The 19783-nt window shown below is 41.6% G+C and overlaps 1 protein-coding gene across 1 annotated transcript in view; it reads right to left on the bottom strand.

Annotated features, from left to right (window-relative positions):
- The window catches only part of RELN (reelin), a 511249-nt gene extending 496252 nt beyond the window's left edge, over positions 1–14997 (bottom strand). The window contains exon 1 of the mRNA XM_082846929.1: positions 14741–14997. Within this exon, the coding sequence (XP_082703055.1) occupies positions 14741–14966 (226 nt within the window). The 5' untranslated portion in view covers positions 14967–14997. The remainder of the gene's footprint in view (positions 1–14740) is intronic.
- Positions 14998–19783: the final 4786 nt, after the last annotated feature.

The raw sequence follows: 19783 nt of genomic DNA, 5'->3' as shown, positions 1-19783 counted from the left end.
CTTTCACATAACAATTTTAAATATAACTGAGATGAGACAGGATTCTCAAGTGCTACTTTTGCTCATTGATTCATTAAGTCAAAATGTTTAATTAAGTGCCTGCTATGTGCCACGCACTACCCTAGGCACTGGAAATAGAACAGCAAACAAAACAGACAAAAATCCCTGCCTTGTGGAACTTAAAGGCATTATGCTGATGGTCACAGAAAGCAAACAAGGTAAAGAGTAAAATATATAGATGATGATAACACCTATGAAGGAAAACAAAGCAGTCCATGGGGATACGGAATACTGGGGAGAAGAGAGGACAAAGCTTTAAGAGTGTGGACAGGGAAGAACTCATTGAAAAGGGGACATCTGAAGACACACCTGAATCAGGAAGGGAGGGAGCATGGGGCTATCTGGGGAACACCATGCTAAAAAGGGGAACAGAAAGTGCAAAGGTTCTGAGATGGGACTGAGCCCCACATGTGTCTGAAGAACAAAAAAGATGCCCTCATGATTTCAGTGGAAGAGTAAGAGGAAAGTAGTAAGATATGAGGTCAGAAAAGTAACAGAGGAGGCAGGTGCTATGGGGCCTTAAAGGCCACACCAAGTACTTTCTCTTCTTCTTAAGGAGAAGGGGAGCAACATAAAGGACAGATAGAATTACAGAAGATTTTATTGTTCAAATTCAGGCAATATTTTTGGGAAAACAGAGGCAGACCAGAGTTTCTCCAGGCAACTTGGTGGATTGGATGGTTGTCCTAGGTATGGAGCACAGGGTTGGTTTTAACCAAATCACTCCAGCTGCTGTGTTAGGACCAGAATGAAGGTGACAAGCATTGAAGCAGGAGGAGTGATCAGGAGCCTGCTGTAATCCACGTGAGAGAGGGTGGTGGCAATGGCAGATTCTGGGTGTGTTTTAATGTAAAGCCAGCTGGACTTAGGGATGGATCGGATGTGGGATGCTAGGAAAAGAAGGTCTGGGGACTGAACAACGGTCAGGACTCAGTTGGCAATAATGGAGTTGAGGAGACTCGAATAGGAGCTACTTTGGGGGTGGCAGGGTGAGGGAAACAAGAAGCTCATTTGTGGGTATATTAAGTTTGAGATGCCAATAGACATCCAAGTGGAGATGCTGAGTGGAGAGTAAGACACAGGAGTTCAGGGAGTTGTGAGTCACCAACATGTAGACTGGCACTTAAGGCATCAGAATGGATGGCATCCCTAGGGAGATAGGGCAGATGAAAAAGAGAAAAGGAGAAAGGACAGAGCCCTGGGTGCCCTGACACCACAGAGTCAAGGAGGAGAAGAAGAAAGAGCAAAGGAGGACTGAGAGAAGCATTTTGACATCTTCCTAGTAAATATCAGGATGGTTTGTCTACAGTGATGCATGAATGCAGAGACATGCACTCACTAATTTACCTTTGATATTCCCTTGCAGGTCACTGAATGTTAAGATCCCTCGGTGTTTGAGGTAAAGAGAAAAGTATACACATCGCAGTGAATATGGGTGTCTTGTACAGGGACAGGCAATCTGTGCAGCTTTGAGAAGAGAATCAGACACTTTCGCAAAAACACAAGAGCATGATAAGTCACTGTTAGGTTGGATCTACATGCATAACAAAAAGATAATTCTGCCCTCTGCCCCTCACTCCCCAAAACATCACTAAAATCTTCACATCTGATGAAGGGTGCTATAGTACCCCAGAGAGCACGGCTTCTCCACATGGCCTGTGTTGTCAATACCTTGCTACACCAGAGGTCATTTCACACCTTTTTTTCCTTAAACGTATATCGTGAATATTGTGGCACTCATCTGTTGTTTCTGCCTGCCTTACACCTACTCTCCCTTCTTTGGGGTAACAACACCTCAATTCTCCTTCAGAGAGAGATACCCCTCTGACCTCAACATCCATCTCATGGGATGGCCATACCTCAGGTTGGCCAATGAGACTTGTGGTCCCAGGAATTAGAATTCAGCGACACAAGAAAGGAAAGGAGTTGGAGAGAATTCATCCAAACTTTGGGGCCAGAAAAGCTGAAAATCAGAAAAAAAGCCAGAAAGTGTTAAAAAGTCAGAAAATCATGGTTCTTACCACCACGATTCCTTTAGCAGTTGACCACTCCCTGCTCCTTGATACACTATCATCATTTCTAAATCTAGGATTTTCCTTCCATTCTGCAAGTTAACCCACCTCCTATTAATGAATCCCTTTAGCCCAAGTTAGCCAGAACTGGTTTCTGTGGCTGGCAGCCAGGGTACCCTGGCACACCTGCCACTCTCCAAACTGTACAGCTCTGTGGCAGCTCACAATAAAACGCATAAATCTTCAAGTGGGTCCATTTCTCAACGTAAGTAAAAATAAAGGTTTAGAGGCTATCATAAGCAAAATAAAAGCTTAAGAAATTGTTTTATTTGGTAATATTCCAATAACGATCCTAAATTCTGGTTGTAAATCTTTCTTTTACTGACAAATCTTTCTAAGGAGAAACATTCTTTTTATTCACTGGAAATACTTATTTGTCTTTAACTAATCAAAGTAATAGACTTTTTTTTGTACCAGTTTTTTCTACAGGATGACTATCAAGCATGTACCTCACTCAAGATATCCTACTCTTTTATGTTTGCAGAGACTCCGTGTTTTTCATTATGTTGTAGAAACACATAGGAACCACTGGCATAGCTGGGACAGGACAAACTCTTCTAAGCCGTGCAAAAATCATTCAGCAATGCGGGTCAAATCAATGAGTATTATTTTAACAACTGTGAAGCACTTGATCTCCAGAGCATCTTCATTTTACTTCAATGAATACAGATAGGTATCCCTTGGGTACTCATTAGTGATACCAATTTTGTATTCTAATTTATTGTAGTTTTCTATATGTTAAAAATATTTCACAATTTATTTGGGATTGAAGTGTCTGCCTCACAGTTTCTGTTAAAAGGCTGAAATAAAGCACTCATATTTGAGAGAAAAAGTCTCAATAGTTTAATACCTGCATCAAGTCAGATCACCCCGTAAGCAGCCTCTTGGTTTCCTACACCACCCTGGAGGCTCACAGATTTGCCATTAGAGCTACAGCTAGGCACAGCTCACAGGTGAATGCTAAAGGGAGAGATGACCTGGTGTGTCCCGCCTGAGGAAAGAAATGATCTCTATGTGGACCTTCTCTACAGTTTTTGATAATAGCTTTTAAAGGCTACTGTCCTTTTGTTAATGTCCAATGAAGCAAATTTTTCTCTCCTAGTGAAAGCATGGGCCTCCTTCAGGCCCTCTGAGAACCTCCATGAGTTCCATACAGGAAGCTCCTACCCTGAATCTGTCCTCCACCCTCTGTTTTATTTCCACCAGGGGTCTGTTTTAGCTTTCACCAGGGTTCAGTGGCTCTCAGTTCAGATCTGATGTCAAACTCTGGGATAAACTATAAGAGTGACAAATCAGGAAACATTGGTATTACTAACGTAATTCACGTTGCCACCTCACCTGGTTGCCAGAAAACCTATGGCTGACCTTTGCCCTCCTTGGCAGGAGGTGAATTAATTTGGGAACAAGGGCAGAAGAGGATGCTTAGCCCTTTTCTTCTCATTCAAATAAGCTCAACAGAAAGTGATTTTTATAAGTCTGATCCACGTATGAAAAATAACCCTACAAAGGCGAGTACAAAACAAACGTTATCCCACTGGTGTCACTATCACTGTGAGAACAGACCTCTGATGAGCGAGGTCAGACACTGCAGGATGATCTGGCTTGTCACCCGGAGTTTCACAGTGTACCCCATCACTCAATTTCACAGGCTCTACCTGCTGACAGATAACACTCACAGGAATTTCCTAAAGAAAGAAATACATTACAAATAGATGAACGTCAATGAAAATCTTTTTAAATGTCTCTCTGCTTAAATTATAGTTCTCCCCTTGTATTCATGTCCTTCTCAAGTTCTATTAGTGAGTCAAAGAACAAATTTCCTATTTACTTGAAAATCTTCATTAAAATTACATTCATCAAAATGTTAAAAACAAATTTGAGCAAAATTTGCAAATCACTTTCTTATATTTGTATTCATGGTCATACTTTGAGAGCATGTTAACTCCTTTAGGTCAACAGTATACTAAATGATATCTTTGCTTTGTGCTTCATCTGGAAGGTGATGTCTAGTCAAGAAATATTGAGGACTGTACAATTCTGGCATCGTTTGGCATGGATATCATCCTTCTGGTTTGATTTTGCAATCTTTATTTTAAATGACGAAATTAGCTTTTACTTTTCCTTATTTTCTCTTTCTTCAAATGTATTTTGTTATTTCTTATTACTATTCCTTTCTTGAAATAATTGTCATTTCTAAAAAGAAATGTATACCAGTTAAAAGTATGGATTCTGGGGCTTCCCTGGTGGTGCGGTGGTTGGGAGTCCGCCTGCCGATGCAGGGGACACGGTTTCGTGCCCGGGTCTGGGAAGATCCCACATGCCGCGGAGCGGCTGGGCTCGTGAGCCATGGCCACTGAGCCTGCGCGTCCGGAGCCTGTGCTCCGCAACGGGAGAGGCCACAACAGTGAGAGGCCCGCGTACCGCAAAAAAAAAAAAAAAAAAAGTATGGATTCTGGAGCAATACAGACTGAGAGCACTCCTGCATGACAGCTTTGTGATCTTGGGCAAAATACCTTTCTGTGACTTAGTTTCTACATCCACAAACAAAAGGAGGATAATACTACCTACCTCATCAGGTTGTTGTGAGAATTACATGAATCAATATATGTAAAGCATATAGATCAGTACCTGACACATAATAAGTGCTACTCTAGAGTTTGCTGTTGTTAATGTTGTTGTTATTAATTTATGCATAAGTTCTTGAGTTACCCTTTTAAAAAAACTGATAGTATCAGTGCTTGGAATGGGAATGTGAACCCACTTTTCTAAAACTGCCTAAAACCAACTAATTTTCTTATATTCCTCCATCACCATCATCCGACCTATAACATTTTTTTGCAGGATGAGGATGCAGGAAGTGTTTACATGAGAAAAGGAAGTAAGAAAAGATCTGGAACCATGATCATAGGATATTTCAACATTCATAACAAAGGTGGCCTAAACAAAAAGATTACATGTTCCTGAAGGTAAGGCTGAGGTGCCTGTTTCCTCTGTCGATATGCAGCAAGCAAAAGAAATGACATTATTGGATTTGGTCCTAGAGGCTGAGCCAGACATAACAAACAAGGTTAAGGTTGGGGCAGAGCTCACATTCACAACCATGTCACACATCTAAGTATTTTAAGTGTCAACAGGATTTACATATGGTGATACTGCATTTTTGAGAGATAGGACTGACAGGAAACAAAGTTCATAAACAAACTCACTAGCATAAATTGTCAGTTATAAGAAACTCCAGAAATTGGAGGTCAGGCACAGGTTACCTTCTCAAAACATTACTAAAAAGTTAATATAAAATGCACTATTTTTGCCACCTGCATAAGTAGCACATCTTGAAGGATATTCTGAAAATATATTATCAAAAGTGTCTTAGAAAGTATCCTAGTTCCATCAAGGTTACCAAAAGCAATTCTATGGGAGAACCAGAGCAGTTCAGAGCTTGATACAAGAATTGTGACTGACTTAAAGAGAATGTAAACTGAGTCATTTGTGTGTTCAGAAGAAATGATTAGGATTGCACTCAGCTGCAAATAACAAGAACCTGACTGATTTTTCTTATGATATGAGAAGTCCAGAAGAGGTATTCCAGGGCTGATACAGCCGCTCAAAGATATAAATAAAGACTCAGTCTCCTTCAGAACTCCTGGTCCACCATCCTTAGCATGGGACCATTATCCTCAAGGTCACAAGATGGTTGTACCACACCCTGCCTGGAAGAAATAGGTAAGGGCAGAGCAAAAAGTATTTGCTGAGTCCTTTTAAAAATCATCTTTATTGGACTTCCCTGGTGGCACAGTGGTTGAGAATCTGCCTGCCAAAGCAGGGGACACGGGTTCGAGACCTGGTCTGGGAAGATCCCACATGCCACGGAGCAACTGGGCCCGTGAGCCACAACTACTGAGCCTGCGCATCTGGAGCCTGTGCTCCGCGATAGTGAGAGGCCCGCGCACCGCAATGAAGAGTGGCCCCCGCTCGCCGCAACTAGAGAAAGCCCTCGCACAGAAATGAAGACCCAACACAGCCAAAATTAAATAAAAAAATAAATTTATAAAAAAAAATCATCTTTATTAATTAAAAAAAAAAAGTCTTTCTAAAGACCCTACCCGGTAGACTTCCACTGCATCTCGCTAAATTACATGGCAGGGGAACCTTGGAGGTAAGCATTTTTAACTAGACACATAGTTGTTCTCAAAATCAGTTAGTAAGAAAGGGCGTTTTAGTAATCACTGGGTAGACAACAAGCAATGCATGCCACATAATGAGGCATTACAGAATCTAGAAAGAGGACAGTTCCTCCAGTACAATCTAGGGACAATGCCAACCAGCCCCGCTGACTTGGATTGGATTGGATGGAGAAGCTTTCCTAGGTGCTGGAATCTGCCACTGAGATGATCTAACTCCATGCTGCCAAACAGCCTACGAATAGTATTTGCCCACCCATATAAACTCTGATACAGTGGACAGAATACACTGGTCAGCCAATGCCTTTATCCTGACAAGGATATGTTTTATTGTAAATGAACTAGCCTTCTACTTCACCACCTAACCATGTGTGGATTTAAGTTTCCTCAGTCAGCCCCTGAGGGGGTGAACTATGGGTTCACTATCAAAATCAATTTCTCTCTTTTCTAGTTTTGTTGAAACAGTTTTGTATTTTAAAATTATTTTACACGGGGTTGTAGACACATATATTGTAGGATTTAACAAAATACATTAAACTGATGTTATTTACTTATCTTGGCATCTTTCCTAGACTACCACCTAAATACACAAAGTTTGGTTGTTATCACGGCCATCAACTAAGGAAACATACTCAATTTAGGAACAGGAAGGTCTGACTTTGGAAATGGCTAAGTTAATAAAAGTTTTGGTTAGACTAGAACTACACTCATCAACTGTTTAATTCTAGGCAAGTCATATCTCTTTTGTCTGGGAAACACTTTCTGATCATACATATCTGGTGACAAAGAGACTTTTTTTTTTACTTTTGTGACCCTCCTTAATATACTCAGTTTGGAATTTCCCTTGAAATGGGCCACATGTTGACAAGGCACAAAATGAACAGGCACGGGTAAAGATCTCCTATCTGTATATCCAATGCTTCAAATATCCTTATCTAATGCTGGGTGACTGTACCAGATGATAATAACTACTATCTAATATATGCATTACCTTATTTAATAATTGCAACCCCCAAATATGGATACTGTTATTTCTACATTAGAAACGAGGAAACTGAGGCTAGGAGAGGGTAGGTAACTTGCTGAAAGCACACAACTAATAAGTGGCAGAGAAAGGATATAAGCATGGGTCTCTCTGCAGCCAAAGCTTGAACTCTTCTCACTACATCACTGTGCCTCCCTAGACTTTCTTTTTAGTATAAGTCTGAGCTCTCAGCCAAGAAATCTTTGAATTTTTGAGCTGGAACAGACATTAGAGTTCACAGGTACAAAACAGTAAAATATGTCTTATTGAAGAAAGACTGTGGAACATACCCCAGAGCAACACACCTCCCTTCTTGACTCCCAATCTAGTGTTCATACCAAGTCCCCCCACCCCCTTTTCGACCTGTCTGTTAAGTGCCAGCTACCTAAAAAGGTGGCATCACTATTTCATAGCTATGCAACTGTTACAAGTCTTGGCAAAGAGACCAGCAAGTAAAGGAGATAACTTGAGGTGACTGTGGTGATGACAGAGACAGCCCTCATGCATTTACTAGAAGAGTCTTTATGCACTCAAGCATTCAAGACATCTCAAAATTGAGCTGCCTTTTAGATTCAAGCTAATTCAGTGTGCATTTTTCTAAATTCTACAACTCTCCCCTCATGGTGTATATATGTGCTTCCATGCACAAACTTCTGATTCTGCAGTTTGACCCCATAGCTGGCAGTAAGTAGCTAACTCAGAATTAAACAGCTACTGGCTTGAAAGTTCTTCTAAGAGATTTTACAGTATAGGAAGAAGAGCCTACTTTCCCACCAGGAATAACTAACCCATGATTTTTAAAAAGGGCACGTGCATGTCACAGAAAGATAACATTAATTTTTTGAGAGAAATACAAATGCCTACTCACCCACTTTTATTACTGTAAACATCCAATCAGTACAATACATACTGATTATATAATATATACATATATATACACCAATATTTTTCAAGGGAAAAAAAGGGGTAGAGCTGGTGATAGGAAATCTGAAGAGAAGAAAGAAAAAGAGAAAGAACTGAAGGAGCAAAGGAATCAAGTTGTGAAGCAGAAAAGAGGAAGGAAGAGGAGAGGGAAGACAAGGCCCTGTGACATGGAGGAAAGGAGCAAAAGAAGAAGGAAAATGAGAAAATTTAGGAGGAAGAGAGGGGTCATGGGAGAAAGAAGGTGAGATACAGGTGTAAGGAGAGAGGGGCAGAGCAGGAAAGGCAGAGAGAGACGATTCTGAGGTGAGGGTAGCACTTAATGGTAAACTATTATCACTCCTTCATGTAACTTGGTATGTGGGCACCGGCGTACATCAATAACCAGGGCTATTCGAAACACTCATGAGTTCTTCTATAGTTTCAAGGAATCCTTTAATCAATAAGATTTAATTTATTTTGCTTTCCAAACAAAGTTTTATGTTTCTAAGGAAAGCTAAATTAGCATTAAAAGATAACCTGAGTTTTCAATGTTTACTTCAGAACCTCAGAGTTCCTATAACTATCTCTTTGTGGCATTCAAAAGCTATCTAATTACCTTAGCTTTGTTTCCTTGAATGATTAGAGCTGCCTTAAGCCACAAATCAACATCTGTACATGTGTAGTGACCCTTCTGCACACCCCCAAATCCAGTTGCTACACTTAGCTCCTACAGAAATCGAATAAAGAAGGAAAAAATGTGTGTAGTTTTAGAGAAGCACATGTGTTTCTCTAAAATAATTGGTTATCCTGTAGGCACAGCATTCAACCCTTCAGAAGCTCTGCCTTCAATGAGATTGGCATGGCAGGTGACCGTGGGGAAAATTACTCTCTAAGCTACACAACTGACACCTAAGTGAGATTACCTCATGTGGAATTTCCTGAGAGCCAAGAATATTTTTTTTTAACACACCATTCTTGTGTTTGAACAGTCATTATGAAATCTTCATATTTGAAAATTCAATTCCAAGTTCTGAAAATGTGTTTTTAATACTTCTTTGTTTAAGGCTGATAAGATTGAAATTATACAGTTTGGTTATTTTATTCAATATAAATAACTCTAAAATCGGTGGGGTAGGGGTGAGGTGGATTAATCACCCAAATTATTCTTGAAGCCAAAATATTTAGATAAATGAATTTTCCTTTTCATATGTATGTTATGTCATTACCCAGACATAGTTTAAAGCCCTACGTGAACATGTCCATTCTAACCAAATGCACTGAGTGCAGGGCTATCCATTTTTTCTATTTCCATACGGCATAAAGAACTTTTTAAAAAAGAAAGAACTTTTAAAAAAAAAGGAAGAACTTTATATTTTTGTGTGAGAATATATACAAGATTTTTTTTAAATGCCAATGTTCAAAAAGCACCAGTAGCTCAATTTATTTATGCTTCTCTAATATAAACGCTATCTGAAATATATTTCAAATATATATGTATCAACAACTTTGTGAAGGTTAAAGACATAATAAATAACTGTCAAAGTGTCATTTGAAGTCATCGGAGGAACAATTATGGCTTAATATGCAACATATCCTAAATAACTGATAATGTAAGGTTCCCAGATCATCTATAGAGTTGACCAATTCCAGAGAGGGAAAAAAATAAATCAAAGATAGGTTTTAGATATTGTCTTTTGAATGAAACTAATTTATGAAAAAATTTGAAAGTCAATAGTATTGACTTTAAAATCTTGTGAAAATATCTATCACTCACTTTTAAAGATGAAAAGACAAATTTATTAGAATAAGATGGTTCTGTAAAAAATATACTTGTATGATTACAATGATACAACTTTCTTATTTTACTCTTTAACATTTTTAATGAAATTAAAAATAATAGTTTAAAATATTCATAAAAATTGGAGTAAAATATTCTAATTAAATAATTTCTAGTACTGTAGTGCCGTGACTGAAGTAAGAATACCTGCCTAAATTAGATGTTTCCAATTATGATTCTAAAGACGTGATTTTTTTAGTGTATGACTGGAATTGAAACTCACACAGGGAATATATATTAAAGCAATATTTATATGATTTAAGAAATGATCTGAACCACATTAGTAAAATATGTTTGAAATAAATTGTAGAGAGTGAGATGAAATATAAGACAAGTAGAGAAAAATGCTTTAAATGTTCAATTTTCAAAGTCATATGCAAGCAGGACACAGGTGCAGTTCACTTATAAACTGCATTCGACAAATGATTCTGAGTTTAAATATGCTGATTCCAGAATCAGAGACATATAAAAAACAAATATCCACTCACCCGATCAACAAGCCAGTTAGTTACCTTAGCAATAGCAGATAACTTTAATTCAAATTTTAAAAAAAAACCATTCCTTTGAAAGGAATTTAATCTAGAGTATATTACCAAAAATCATGTCTTGTACTTGAAAAGTCATTATATTGCAACTGCCTTTGAACAGTGATTTTTAATTAGCAACCAGTTGATTCTAGAACACGTGTATGTATAATAGGAACAGTGGCAATTCTTACAACAAAATACCATAAATACTTTATCCTGATTATATCTTTTTTAGGTAAACATTCTGTTTTAGCAGTTGAAATTGATTTCCCCACCCACCCCACAATAGGATTAAATAAATAATAGAATGAAAATGTAGCACAAAAGGACTACCAATAGTGATATTGGATTTACAAAATACAATCAAATCCCCTTTTTAAAGCACCATGCTTTATTAACAATTCAGTTCTGCTTAAGACAATTTTTTTTCTCTCAATCAATATTTTAGAGCATATTTTTCACTGTAATGGAACATTTCCCCCACCTTCTGCCACCTTAATAATGGGGATTCTCATCTTTTTAGAAATTCAGATAAATTGTCTCACCAAAGCTCAAGCACTTTCCACAGACTCATTTACTTATGCTTGGCTTTCACGGATAATGTTTTCTCTTATGTCTGACCTCTCCTTTTTGATGGTGACTGAATAAAGCCCATCTTGTGAGTAGGTAGGTCCTCATTACAGGATTTCAGTGTTACCTAAAAGTCTTTCTATCTCAAAATATATTATCTGCCTGCTCAGTGATGCCAAAATTCTTTTAAACAAAAAGGGAAAAACATCTTTCCATAGTTGTAATTAAGATTGTGGGAGAATATAACATTGACAAGACACAGTCACTACAAACTGGTTGGGGGAGGAGTTTTAAACAAAAGCCTGAGGAGTGGGGGTGAGGAAGAGGGATTATCAGAGGAAAGGAAAGGTGCAGACATCAACTCGACCTTTGCATGTTTCACAATACTGCCCCAGTCCTTAGGAGAAGGAGCAGTGAACAGCCAGGTGTGGCTGGGAAAGAGAAAGGGCTACCTGACTGGACCATCTGGGTTTCCATTTCCTATTTTCCCATCATTTGCAACTTTCTGGCCCCCCTCCCAAAAAAAACAGGGCCTGGAAATCATGTTATGGAAAGTGACCATATTTTGGGATTTGTGCAAAAGAGGGAAATTCTAGGAAAAAAATGTTCTGACCCTCAGACTTTTCTAATTCAACATGATATATATATACATATACATATATATAACCTCTTATTGCTGAGCTTCTAAACTGCATTGTACTCATCATGCAAAGACACCATAGTTCACTGTGACCAACGATGTCATCTCAAGAAAGTCACAGACAACAGATTTTAAAAGCTATAGGAAGATGACAACAGAGGTACCAAGTGAACGAGTGACGAGAACTAGCAAAAGTAACCATGCACTGTTTACACAGTTGCCAAAACTGCAAACAGATGGATAGACTACTTAACACTGGAAATATCTGACAATTCTGTAGACACACAAATTTCAAATTCTTTTGTATTATATTTTCGTTGCTTTTTTTTTTCAAAAGATTTTCAACAAAAATCTCTAAATAAATATGACACGTACAGAGACCCATGATATTGAACTCTGATATTTGCTTCTCCATTTCATATTCTGTCTCACAACACAAGTCTCAGAGGGCAGCTGACACAGCCTGGTCTACAATCATGTCCTGTGTTAGGTACCACTGTACATCTCAATGCATTCCTTTAGGTAAAAAAGTTAACAGCCATTAGCTGCACACAAAAACCATTCCCTCAAATGCTGACTTCGATGTAAATCATAGATAAGACTGAGTTTTCCTAACATAAGTGTTACATTTTAGAGATTTGGAAGATTACAAATAAAGTCTCAAGCTAATATTTTACATATTTCTTGGTTTTAAAAAAATTTGGCTGAATAACCTCCTACTTTGGTCTCCTATAAAATGAGCTAATACCAAAGTATATTAGGTTAAGTTTTCCTATCAACAGTTCAATTCTTAAATAGATGTTACATAATTAATTTGTAACATTAATTTCCAAAAGTCTAAAAGAAAAGGAGACACATGTAAGCACCATTTCATTTTTAAACATTTCTTCTACCTGTAGAAAATTTTACAAGGAAAAACTCTTACTGAAGGCCTATAGCTACAGCCAGTTTCAAAATCTAAATATTTGACAAAACAGGTTAACAGGAATTTAAAATCTTACAATAACCATTCTCAAAGTTTATAATAATAATTCAATCTTCCTAAACTTACATAATAAAATTTCTCTACCTTTTCTGGTGACAGAAGAGGTAGAAATTGAGACTTTCCCACACAATAAGCAACTTGAAGTATTACACTGTATTCTTACTATCATTCTTTCCTTTTCTGACTTAGGATGTGATTATGGTCAGTCTTAGGCTGACTGATACTTGCTAGCTTTATAGCAAAAGCAAAGGCTATGTCATATTTTGGTATTTTTAAGTTATCTATGCTGGCACCTTACAAAGGATATGGAAAACAGGAAAAAAAAAAAAAGCCTACGTGTTATCACAGGTCTTCCATCACAACCTGACAATCACACCTTTTAGCCCAGCCTTGACTCACTTACCTACCACTCTCACTTAGAGCTAATAACGGGCAAGCACCTCTACTAAAGGTCACACTAAGTGACAAGCTCAATCAATCAGTCTTTGGGTGAGGTCTGGGTTGCCATCATATTGGCTGGTCCTTCTCAAAAGATTCTCATGAACTCAGAAAAACACCAGACCATTCTTGGAAAGAGAATACAATAAGCATTTTAAAAGAAGGGACTAGTTGCAGAAATTTAATATTCCAAAGTCTAAAATTCCAACCGAATTAGACTCCTGCTCTACAGACAGGGCTGACACCATGCCACAAGAAAGTTGTAAAAGCACTACTTTCAATCTCTAGAAAGCATTTATTTAGGCTAAACATTTTAAAGCAGATATGAAGGGCTTTTTAAATAGAAAGTTTAAGGATTCTTATCATTTTTATATCCATGTTTATCTGAAATGCCAGCTGCTCCGTGGATTATCTCCTGCTATACCAATAACTGTTAGCCTACAAGAGATGGAAACTATAATAGGAAATCACTAGACAATAGTTGGGTATCAGTATTTTTGCCTTGAAATTCTAATTAAACAGTGCCTGTCACCGCTTAAAAGCTCCATAGAAGTGAAATATTCAGGAGTTCCAGCGGAAGTAACAGAAAATAGACAATATCTTATTTTCCCACATACTCGATTTACTAGCTTCAAATATCAAAAACGCACGCACTACAGAAAATTCTCTTGCTTGCAGCTAAACTGTCCTTCTTCGATCATGTTTCATTTTGATGAAGGACTCCAGAATGATCCTTTTTTAAAAGGTACCTTTAAATTATAAGGAACTTCCAGTCCCTACCTGGAAATTAAAGCTGTGCAGATTAAAGACATAGTTATTAAGGAACATCACAGAGATCATTCTAAAAACAAGTAGCAGGTTACAAGTAAGAGAGGACTCAGAAAAAAGCACCATTTCCTGACATTTTAAAAGCCACTTTTAAAAGAACAGAGTGCTGGAAGCAGCCGCTCCCTGTCAGGAGGGTTGTCTGACACTGAAGGAAACGAGAGGGACTCCTGGCTGGGGAGCAGCGAGAACTTTGCGGCGGGCCGGCGGGCGACGGCGCGGGGCGGCCGCGGGCCGGGGCGCGTCAATCTGTCATCAGCCGGTCCGCAAAGCCCAGCAACCCCCGGATACCCTTCAGGGGGAACCCGGAGCAGGACAAAGGTCTGGAATCCAAGCACTCGGGTTAAGGAAACAAGATGCGCGTTTTCATTCAAGTGTCAGCTGCTAGAACCACGGGGGAGGAGGAAAGACCTCAAGAATTCTCTGGCGTTCCTCACCAGAACCGGCTCCTCACCGGGAGACGCGTGAGGGGAGTGTGTGGAGTGCGGGGGCGGGGGGCGAGGGGGGAATAAATCCCAACTCGCGACTCTATCCCCCGGTAACTTTGTTTTCTCTCCCTCCTCAGAGGTAATGTTGAGGTAAGGGTTGTCACGGTTCTTGGTTAAACGGCCCCTTGGAAGAAGGAAAGGGACACAAAGCTGCGCTGGGCGACGAGCGCGGAGATGCTGTGGTACCTACCATGGTATTCTTGTCCCGGTACGTAGTAGGTGGGGTGGCCCGCAATGTGCAGGGAAATAAGCACCTCGCCCTGCTCCCCATCTCCTTCCAGCTCCCCGTGGTGGGTGCACAGGAAGAAGAAGGGAGAAAAGCGGGGGTAATAGCCCACCGCGGCGCGCACCCTCAGCGTCGCTCCCAGCATCAGCGCCAGGAGGAAAGTCCGCGGCGCCCAGCCACTGCGCTCCATAACGCCGCTGCCGCCGCCGCACACCCCGAGCGCCGCTCTCTCATTCAGTTTTGGAGGCGCCGGGACGAAGGAGCCGCGTGGAGAGACGGCGAGAAGGCGGCAGAGGGAGCAGAGAGGGCTCGGGCGCGGAGCCCCGCCGAGAAGTTCCGCGGGAGACGGCAGCTCCCAAAGTTTCTTTGGGCCGCGGGAGCGCGGGGCCGGGCTGCGGACGCCGAGAGCGCGTCGGCCGGTGCCGCGGTGCGCCGCCCAGCCGCCGCCGCGGCCGCCTGTGCGCGACGCCCCTCCGCCAGGCCTGGGAAAGCGCCCGGCCCACTCCACACCTTCTTAAAGCCCGGGGCGCGGAATCGCCCCCGCCGCCGCCACACGTGCCCCGGCCGCTCCCCCGCCCCTCCGCGCCGCGCGGCGCGCGCCCGCCCAGCCCCCGCCCACTCGGGCTCGCTCGCCGCACCTCGCGCTGCGCAGGGCGCACGCCTCCGCGAGGCCCGGCGCCTGAGCCCAGTTCTCACACTGAAGGGCAGATGAGGGATGCGAGTCGGTCGGGTTGGGGGAGGGGGCTCGGGGCCACGAGGTACGGGAATCTGCACGGAGGGACTTAAACGCCTCAGAGAGAGAGAGAGAGAAGGAGACCCTCCCGCCCAGCTGTCCGGAGGAGCAAAAGGAGAAGACAGTCCCTTTTGCCCCTCAGATTTCCCTCCTTTTTCCTGAGAGGAGACGAGGGGGAAGTAGAGGGGCGGTGGGGACTGGAGCGGGCGCCGGCTTCTTTGTCTGCGCCGGCTGCGCCCCGCGCCCCTTGGGGCTCGCCCGCCTCGGAGCCCCCGGCGGCCCGCACTTGTTCCGGGGATCCGCCCGCGGCCCCGAAACGCGAGGGGCCCCTGCGCTTCTTTCCCACCCAGGCCTCGAGCCTCTCCCGCTGGCCCCCGCCCGGCTCCTCGCCGCAGCGACCGAGCCTCATCTGTAGCCGGATTTAAAATGAGATTAAGCGAAAGTAGAACTGGCAGCCTCCAGTGGTGCCTGGAAATGGTGATTTGTGCTGCTCGGGTGTGGGGAATTGTGTGGCGGGAAGGGCTGGCGGAGCTGAGCCCCGACAGGCACTCTTCGCTGGACTGTTCTATTATTCATTGCTGCTGGGTTGTTCAGGCGGAGATGGTAGTAATTTTTTAAATCGGTGTTTATTTCCTTTAAATGTCAGCTACGACCAATGTCCCTGAAATGGGGGGAGGGGAAAACGTCTGGAGAGATGCTGGCAGCGGTGATTGAAGTGGGTGGTAATGAGCTGCTGCACAGGAGGCTGCGGGGAAGAGAAATAAAAAGCACGTTTCTAACCGAGGACGGCTGGCAGGAGCCCTGCGGCATCCGGAGATGGGGGAGCGGGGTTGCCAGGTTTTAATGCCTCTCCCCACCCATCCTTGGCTTGCCACCAAGTCCAGATAAACCCGCACGTACAGAAATGAGTAGATTATAAAATTGGAAGGGATGGTGTCTTTGCCTACATTGGGGGGACGGGGCGGGGGAGGGGGACGGGGGGAGTGCGAAAAGACAAGGGGAGTCTTTCCAAGGGGAGACCTCTGTAGTCACTTCGTTGCAAAAGGAAGAGACTGGTTGTTTTCCTCTTACCCAGGCCGAGTTCAGACAGGTAGAAGGGCCACTTCTAGCTGCCTTCTGGTTTCCCTTCCTTCAAAATCCGCCAGGGCTCAACTGTTGTATATATTTGATGTAACAATCGTTACCGCTGCAGCTCTGTGCTGGTGCAGGCTTTGGGCCGTAGGCAAGTCACCTCATTTAATCCTCACAACACCCGGAGAGGCAAATGTGATCCCCATTTCACAAAGGAGGAAACAGTCAGTAACAAAGGCTGGATGCGAGGCAGCCTGGCTGCTGGCTACAAAGGCTCTCACCGGGACCTGCCTTGCAACCATCCAGGGCAACCCTAGCTAGACTAGGGAAAGCCACCACCACCACCTTTTCCCCGCAGGCAGGCGATGCTGCCTCAATTACAAGACACTCGCCCGCAGCTGGCAAGGCTGTTACCACCTCTTCCTGTCCCGTTATGTGACTAAATCCTAAGTCAAAATGAATCACTTCCAGAAAGAATCCAAAACTATTGAACATTTTTAGCTAACACTTTAAAAATGTTTACTATATGCCAAGTACTGTCCTAAGTGCTTTACATATATTAACTCCTTTAATCCTCATAACCCTATGGGGAAATTACTGTTAATAGTACATTTTACATATGAAGAAACTGAAGCACAGAGAGGTCAAGTAACATGTCCAAGGTCACACAGCTGTAATTGTGAGAGAGCTGTGACTTTGTCTTATTTCAGAGTCCCTGCACTTAACCATGGCAAACCGCTGTAAGGAATGAATGCCTCTTGTTGCTGTTAGAGGGATGGGATGAGAATTATTCTTTAACCAATGTTGGATTACCTCATTTAATGCTTACATTGGCCTGTGAAGTAGGTATAATTATCCTCATTTTTTAGAAGATAAAGTTGAGATTGATACAAGTTAAATAATTTGTCAAGGGCACTCCATAAGAAGAGGAGCCTGGGATCAAATCTGGCCATGCTTGATCCCAAGGTCGCTGCTTTAAATAAACCGTGAAGTAAAGTAGTAAAGCACTGATACTTGGTCCAGGTCACAATTGCACTTAATTCCCAGAAGGTCCCAAGTTCCCAGGAAGTCCCCCTCTTTTCACTCTGTAAGAAATATTCTCTTGTGAATCTCTCACCATGGCTTTCTTGACATTCAATTTATGTGACCAAGTTTATTTTCCAATCTTCCCCTTTTTTGTGCTTTCTTAACTTTTACAGCATGACTTCGCTATGTGCATTTGGGTGACTTTTATACTCTGAACTACGCAGGCTCGAATCTGTGACTACAGCCCTGTGGTTGTTCATTAACAGGCATAGAGACTGTTTAAATAATGCCCTGAGTGGTGGTGAGCTGCTTAAGAAGAGGGTAAATGCTTGTACACTCCACTTAGCAGTCCTTTGGACTAGCATGTGTACCTGTGCCCTTACAGTAATAGAAGCCCAAGTTCACACATCTCTGATACCTTCTTCAGGGAATCCAGTTCAACTAATTATTATTAATACTTTTTAATAATCTTTTATATTTTAAAAAATTAATGAATTAATGAATTATTTTTGGTTGCATTGGGTCTTTGTTGCTGTGCGTGGGCTTTCTCTAGTTGCAGCGAGCTGGGGCTGCTTTTCGTTGTGGTGTGCAGTTATCTCATTGCAGTAGCTTCTCTTGTTGCGGAGCACAGGCTCTAGGCACACGGGCTCATTAGTTGTGGTTCGTGGGCTCTAGAGCGCAGGCTCAGTAGTTGTGGCGCATGGGCTTAGTTGCTCTGCGGCATGTGGGATTTTCCTCGACCAGGGCTCGAACCTGTGTCCCCTGCGTTGGCAGGCGGGTTCTAAACCACTGTGCCACCGGGGAAGCCCAATAATCTTTTTTAAAATGAAGGAGGGCTTCCCTGGTGGCGCAGTGGTTGAGAGTCCGCCTGCCAATGCAGGGGACACAGGTTCGTGCCCCGGTCCGGGAAGATCCCACATGCCGCGGAGCGGCTGCTCTCATGAACCATGGCCGCTGAGCCTGCGTGTCCGGAGCCTGTTGCTCCGCAACGGGAGAGGCCACAACAGTGAGAGGCCCAAGTATTGCAAAAAATAATAATAATAAATTAAAATAAATAAATAAAATGAAGGAAAATTACACAACATGGATATAGAATCACATGGGGAACAGCATCTTCCTAGTGAAAAGTTCACTTTAAGTCCCACAATAACGTGGCAAACTGGGTTACAATTCAAAACTTCCAGTTCCTAGCTCGTGTGCTAACCCTTAGATCTTACTTCTGTTTAGTGAGCCATAATAAACATCTTGAGGAATATTTGTCTGGTCCACAAAATCTACAAACCTTTGAACTAATGGAAAAATAGAGACATACTCTTTAAGAAAATTTGGTTTACATCCAAAAAAATCTGCAAAAAAATAGAAGGTGATGTCAGGGTGAAAATGAGTGAATCTGTGGGAAAGGGAGTTTAAAATGGGGTAAGATCCCTTTTTAATTAAAAGAGCTTTGGAGAAGCAATTAGTCTACCAAAAAATTACATTTAAGCATCCAGACTATAAGTTCATTTCTTGCTGATAAGTAGAAATTACTGACCAGCATGTGAATAATCTTAACACAATGGAAATTAAATTATATACTATGAGATCCACAACTTTCAAATCATTGGAAGATGATGACTCTAAATGAAACACAAAAAAGCTGTTAAATTACATTTTAAAGTTGTAAGCATTCATTCACTGTCTGCCTTCACTGATTTTTTGAGTCAAAGTATCAAACGTTTTGGTGTGTATGAGAAAGTGAATCTCTACTCTTATTTACTATGTAAAAGTCAAATAAAAAGTACATAAAATCAAAAAAGTATATACATATGGAGATGGTGAAATCAGTCAACTCTATAGGCTCCAAAATGGTAATAAAAGTTCAAATGACATATGTATATGTATAACTGATTCACTTTGTTATAAAGCAGAAACTAACGCACCATTGTAAAGCAATTATACCCCAATAAAGATGTTAAAATAAATAAATAAAACGTATGAAAAACTAAAAAAAAAAAAAAGTTCAAATGAAAGAAAACCCTTCTTTAGATAGCAGTTAGTAAGCTTATAAAACCTACTACCCGTAAGATGTACAATCTGAAGACACTGAGGCTCTTAAGTTAAAAAAAAAACAAAAAACAAAAAACAGTTAACTAAGTCTTTAGGGAATGAAACCACTTGGAAAGGTGGGTTATTTGAGG

Source organism: Leucopleurus acutus, assembly GCF_964270905.1.
Source record: "Leucopleurus acutus genome assembly, chromosome: 9".
NCBI classification, from domain to species: Eukaryota; Metazoa; Chordata; class Mammalia; order Artiodactyla; family Delphinidae; genus Leucopleurus; species Leucopleurus acutus.
This window is presented reverse-complemented; position numbering and strand designations above follow the sequence as displayed.